The sequence below is a fragment of the Lates calcarifer genome, linkage group LG21, assembly GCF_001640805.2.
Source record: "Lates calcarifer isolate ASB-BC8 linkage group LG21, TLL_Latcal_v3, whole genome shotgun sequence".
NCBI lineage: Eukaryota > Metazoa > Chordata > Actinopteri > Centropomidae > Lates > Lates calcarifer.
In genome coordinates, this window is record NC_066853.1 from 6,341,418 (window position 1) to 6,348,138 (window position 6,721).

Consider the following 6,721-nt stretch of genomic DNA (forward strand, 5'->3'; position numbering starts at 1 on the left):
CTCAGCAACACAGCTGAATCTAAAAGAAAAAAATCTCCTATATATGTATGGTGTGATCTGTAGCAGAGGAGTGTGAATGTGTTGGCTCAGTGAAATCCTGTGAGATGTTGAGCGGGTAGACATGAGTCATGTAGCAATCTGATTGGCCTCCTCTTTCTTACCCTCCATCAAAGCCAAAGTTCGTCGTAATCATTCAATATGTGTCTGGGTGCTGCACCACATTTAGTTCAAATCTGGATGGAAACAGATGTAGAAACAGCAAAGAAATGTTACAGTATTTTATATTTATTATCTAAATGCCCATATATAAAAATTTAGGTTAAAAAATATGATAAATATATTGTTTTATATAAAAAGCATTTTACATGGCCGTGGAGCACATTACCATTACAGTGTCTCTGACAGTATTTTCAGTGTGGCCTAAGAAGTGATTTTGGGCAACAGTTGTGACACAGTTTGTGTAAATAACTTATAATACCAGTTGGCTTTCCTCCGACGATATCGGTGAAACCTTCAGTGCAATTTCAAAGTGCAGAGCACTTCGCTGAAGCCTTGCCATCGCTTTGGTAAGGGCTGCAAACAGGATTGGGAGATCTGAGTCAGTACACATCCATCCATGGAGGAATGTCACAAAATGTTGCACATCCTGGTGGTTTCTGGGAACTGCAGTCTGGTGGGCAGAGAGTCTTCTGGCAACTTGGGGATTCCATCCAGCACCTCAAGCTTTGGCAAACAGGAGAAAACACTAAAGAGAGATAAACAGAGAGAATGAGAGAATAAAAAGAAAAAGACAAGAGCACACTCTCTCCCTTTACAATTCACCTTACCGTGCACGGTAGTCCTGAGTGAAGGTCACTGGGTTGCGGGTCAGGTTTAGGGAGCGCAGCGGGCTGTTCTCCAGAGCTCCCAGTCCCCCCAGGGAGGTGATGGCGTTCTCAGACAAACAAAGGTGCTCCACTGCTGGGAGCTTTGGCAGCTGACGCAGACACACCAGGTGGTTACGGTGCAGGTTTAGCATTCTGCACCTGCAGAATATTATTATATATATTATATTGGGTGAAGTAGGAAAAAAAGCCAGTTGAATAATGGGAATCGTTTCCATTTGTGTGCCATATAAACTGGAAACAAAACGGTATTAATGTTCTCCGACAAAATAATAAAAACATTACAGAACATTACAGAAATAGATAGAGATAGTGTAAGCTTTAAAGAATGTCTGACAAGAAGGAATATGAACAGTTAAAAGGAAACATAACAGTCGGCACTGAAACAGAAAATTCTGCAGAATTATGTCATGTGACTAGGGAAATGCTGCTGTTAAAAAAAATCAGGACATACACAAAACACAGATTAGCAGCATTGTCAAAAAAGACAGCGCTCACATCCAACTTCAACAGTGATATAAAGGGATTTAACAAGACAGTTACTCAAAAGCACTGAGTTATTGTCTTTAAATTTACCTCCAAATTAAACCATTACATTACATGACAGTGTAAAGTGAGTTTCAAAAAGCTGGCCAGGCTGTCATTTGGAAACTGCTTCTGTCAACATAACATATGTTTGGACCCTCATACATGCTGTTGAAAACAGATCCTGAACATCAGAAAATGATTCCTGTAATCTTTATTCATATAATATTAATTCGCACTCTGAATTTAATATTTGATATTCATATAATGTTTGGTGACTCAATTTTGCATACACCCTCTGGAGAGTCCTAATGAAGAATCTGAGTTACAATTGTTTACCATATGAGGGAGTTGTGGTACAGTCTGGACAGTGTGGTCCATACCTTGGCAGACGTACAGAGCTCAGGTTGGTGAGAGAGTTGTCAACCAGTTGTAGTTTCTCCACACGGATCAACCGGCGGAGGATCCGGAGGAAATTCTCTTTCTGGAAGGGATCACCCAAGTCCTGGTAGGACAGATTTAATTCCTGAGAAGAGACAGGTGGCAGATTTGTCAGAGTCTTTCTGTCTGTGTCCTTTTTCTTTTTAGCACATTCACTTTTTCCTTCCATTAATCTGTCTCTGTTCTTCCTCTGTACTATACATCTCTAACATTACACACACATACAATGTTTGCTAACTTACCAGACAGTTTTCCCAATTTTCTTGCAGTCTCTCCTCCCATCTCTGTCTTTCCTCCTCTGTCCTCCTCCTCCTCCCTCTCTCCAAACAGACGTCATCCCCCTCTCTTTGAAACAGCTCTTCTTCTGATGGCCCTTTTTGATAACAAAAAACAAAATGTCTGTAACAATGTTCACATCTTTATCATCCATCAAATGAAAAAGTTATTCCTAATCCTGTCTGTGGCTTTAACAGTTATTGGTTCTGATTTTTTGTCACAGTCTTTGATTTTGCATGAAATTATTCAAATTACCAACAAGCACCAACTTTCCAATTACTGATTGTAATATTCCCTGTTTCTTTTTACTCCTACAAAAACTACACTGAATTTTGTGAACTAATTCTGTCAAATAAGAAGAAGCCAGCTCCTTTTATTCCACCATGGGATGGACATTTTTATTCACATCATAATCTTCATCATCTGTTTCATTTAATCCAAAGTTACTGCAGCAAACATGCCACAACTGCACAACTATATTTTTGATTTTGATCACAGTGCAAAGGTCACATTGGTGGGTTTTTCTCATATTGATTACACACCTTCTCTGACCCTGGGGCAAGTCAGCTGATCACCTGTGACGTCACACTGCTCCAGCCGCTGCCACAACACAAACCGGAACCGATTTGATGGAAGCTAACAAAGGAGGAAGAAAAGAAGATGTATGATGCATTTCCTTTCTCTGGGGAAGAAATATGTCACCTTCTGGTGATCATGATGCATCATTCTGCCAAGTTGAATAAAAATCTAATCACTAGAAGTGATGATATCCTGAATGACACACGTACAGTCAGTATACTAGATGTGCAAAGGCTGCTGGACCATTCAGTGTAATGATGAAGACAGCAGTGACGAGTCATATCCATCTTCCCATATTTAATCAAAATTCACTCATTAATAATCAAATTCAGTTCTGCTGAAACTCAGCACAGTCAAATTACATTTCATATTGGTGGACAAAGACAGAGATATACATGGGAATGGCCTGGGAGAACAAGAGACACACTAAAGTTTAATCTACCGTGGCTCCCCATTAATGCAATATAAACTCTATTCCCTCAGCGTGCAGATAGTATGTGGCCAAAATCAATGGGTTGTTTTTCAGGCCATTAACCAATACTGCTACACGTGTTAGCAAAGTGAAAGTGTTCAGTTTCATAAACTGTTCACCCTCCAACCTTCTCACCTATATTTCAACTGTTATCTTTCTTGACTTTACACATTCATACATTCATACATGCATGTGTAAAAGTACAACTGAATGTCTTTAAACACTGTTACTACAGTGGGAGAGGCTAATGCATTACCTTCTTCTCCCTACCTGACCTTTTCAACCTCCTTACAAACATCCTGTTCACCCTTATTTTGTCAGTGTAATTCTACACCTCCCTCTGTTGACCTAGACATAAGAATGACTACACTCTGCTTGACCACTATTCTTCATTGGCTGGACACTCACAAAACCACCGCCTGTTTATGTCATATAAAACATACTGTAAGTAAAATACAGTTAAGAATAAAATGTAGCTTGATTGAATGATGCAGACTGTCCCGACCACATATTGTGAGAAAAGTGGTTCAACATGTCAAATATACAGATACAGTGTGTGATATAATGGTCTACAAACAGACAAAACAGAAAATACATTATTTTTTTTACTTTAACAAATAGACAGGAAATGTATTAAAATAAGATACTTTAATTTACATCAAACTCATTTACGTAAGCAGTAAATATAGCCCAAAATCAGTAGGCATTCTCTACTTGGCAATAAAATTCTGTATTCTTCATTATAAATGCCATTTTGCTGCAGGATTTTAAGCAATACACATTGCAGATTCATGAGCACATGAGAGTATTTTTTAACCACAAGTGGGTAACTCTGCATGGAGCACAGGGAGGATTAGGTAAGAAGCCATTTTTCATCTTTCTTTATTCAAATAGTCAAGAGGGTAAAAAATCATTCTGCATAGCAATCTAGGCGAGAGGCCAGTGGCCTGAGGGTAAAATAGCAAGCACAGAGAATAGACTGAGAATATTAGGTTCAGTACAGAGAGTGGGAGGAGTGCGAGAAACAGAAGGATTGGAAGATGAAAGGATGAGGAGTAAAGGGGAGGAAACAGGAGAGGTATGAAGATGGAGGAGTCAAAGCTCCAAACATGAAGGGAGAGGAAGGAGCACAAATGCCTTGCGGACAACAGAAATGAACGATTACTGCCATATTGTGTGTGTGTGTGTGTGTGTGCACTACTCACAGGTGTAGATACTAGTCCAGAATCAGGACTATGGTCCACAGAGAGAGGTGTGCGTGTAACACCTAGGTCAGAGTACTGGGACAAGTGGGATTTGGGAAAGCTGCTGCTGAGAGTGTTTACACCTGAGGAACTGAGACAGAGAAAATGGTAAGATAAAGAAGGAGGAAGAGAAAAAAAAAGAGTTTGTTTGTTTAAAAAAAAAAAAAAAAAAAGGATAAACAGTGTCATCCAGCACATTTTCACATCTTTGTTCCTGACTGAAGAGGAGCTGTCTTCTCGTAATGTAAGCCTTGCTGTGTGCTGACACCCTGACCACCGGCCGAGTGGTTAGAATTTCAGTGAACTGGGCCTGACAATGCAGATTAGGGCCCGTTGCCATGGCAGCAATGGACACCTGAGCAGGTGCTATTAGCTTATAATCGTCCCTGTATGCGGGGGTTAGCTGGACACAGGTACATCTATTGCTTTAATTGGTACTGCATGTTCTGTAGTGGTTTGCTATTTAGTTACCACTTACAAAAAGGATTGAATGGATAATAAATTAATTCACAATGTAATTTAATTTCATTTACTAGATATTATCAGGTAGTTTAAGGCTAAATTAGCTTGACCTAGCAAGTTTAACTAGTTTAACTATTTTTGCGGTGTAAAAGCAATAGAGAGGAATAAAACCGGCAGTCGTCATTTGAGACGGATAATGTGATTAAACTGGCAAACAACACGGACTGAGCACTATATCTGACTTATTCATGCGGACATTTCTGTTTTAGCTTACCTTTCTGACATGTCCCAATCTTCTTGTTATAAATTCTGATGGCCTTCTTTGTCAACACATTGTGAACGGCTCGTTTTAGCCCTGTAAAGCTGTAGCTGTTACCCATGGAGCCCAGTGGGTTTGTTAATATTCACCGAGAGAAAGTTTACCGTCCTGTTTGTTGGCTGGCCCCGAGCAGACTGACACCAGTGTGGGCCGAGCCCGCTGCTGCAGGTGAGACGCTGCTGGAGCTGAGGACTGGTCGTGAGGCTAATGGTTGCCTGGCAACAGAGTTCAGGTGTATCACATAAGAAAGGTTGGGACTGCTGCACTCAGCCTCTGTAGGCTAAGCGAAAATTAATATTCAGCTTATAAATGAGCTGTGACAGCTTAATTACATTAAACAAAGGAGACAGGGGAATTTTTCAAACACTTCTTGGTTTGTGTGGTCAGGTTTTGGTCTTTAATTATGTAGGTCTATTTTTGGTGAAAGCCATATTTACAGTTTTATATTGTATTTCTTTTATGCTTGTCATACAATGTCCTTTTGTAAATCACTGGATTGAAAGTAAAACTATAAGACTACACTTAATATTTGTGCAGTCAATGTAGAATACAACCAGAAAAGCAGACATAAACACTTGAGCAGAGGCTACAATTAAACTTTCAATACTCAAATTCTCACTAATGGAATAACCAGTAACTGCATGTCAGGTCACTGTAGTGGAGTAAAACTATATAGATAAAACTATATCTATATAAGTTCTATATAAGTTCTCAGAACTATATCAAAATAATTCTTGATTAAATGTACTTAGTTGCTTCCCACCTGTGGATAGTATACTGTCATTAGGACAGGTTGAGAGAAAGCCTCTTTGTCTTCTCTTGTTATTTCTTTCAGTATGTCATCATAGGTAGGAGGAGAGATATGGTTGACTTAGATTTTCAGTGGCACACAATGAAGACATAAGGCACAGCTATCATAGCAGCTGGTGAAAGTAATTTAGATTATAAATAACCTTCTACACCCATGGGCTGTCGTTTCTCCACAACGTAGCTTGTTGTGTTTAAGATACTGCAGCACTGAAACACCCTGTGCACACTGAAGAGATAAAAAAGCTATTAGATATTCCACAGAGGTAAATGAAAACCTGTGGAACTGCAGGAGACTGCGGAAATGATGTCCTCTGACTTTGTTCTGAGGACTAACTTGTGTTTAGCAGATCTATTGCCTTTGCTGAGTGAGTCATCATTTGCAGTAGTAAACCATAGCCTGTTTCTCCTTTTGCTATTTCTTATTTAAATGATTCCACTGGTTTTGTTCTTTTACAATCTGTTTTATCTTGTGTGACAATCATGATCTAGATAATTGGTGTTCCTACAACATCAGCTGAAAATAGGCACGACAGTTGTCACATCAAAGCGCCTTTTTGTGTTTTTTGCGGTCTTTGTTTATCATACTGCACAAATGCTCATATAATGACAGAAACATCTGTTGGGGACGTAATTGTCAAGGCTTATTTCCTAACATATTATTAGCATACCAGTATGTTAGTTTGATTCAAACCATTAAACCTACCAATCA

At 39.3% G+C, this 6,721-nt stretch overlaps 1 protein-coding gene across 2 annotated transcripts; it reads right to left on the reverse strand.

Moving 5' to 3' along the window:
* Positions 1-115: 115 nt before the first annotated feature.
* LOC108886354 (uncharacterized) lies at positions 116-5,396 on the reverse strand. 2 transcript variants are annotated; one of them, XR_001961435.1, is made up of 8 exons: positions 5,158-5,396; positions 4,383-4,512; positions 2,669-2,762; positions 2,093-2,223; positions 1,793-1,935; positions 828-1,025; positions 479-745; positions 116-233 (listed from the first exon to the last, which is right to left on the reverse strand). XR_001961435.1 is itself a non-coding variant. In XM_018681182.2 (7 exons), exons 1-7 carry the CDS (start codon positions 5,166-5,168, stop codon positions 628-630), a joined length of 825 nt encoding a protein of 274 aa, XP_018536698.1. In that variant the 5' UTR covers positions 5,169-5,396; the 3' UTR covers positions 273-627. The 2 variants fall into 2 exon arrangements, 1 of the variants encoding a protein (XP_018536698.1); XM_018681182.2 differs by lacking the exon at positions 116-233 and having other exon boundaries at positions 273-745.
* Positions 5,397-6,721: the final 1,325 nt, after the last annotated feature.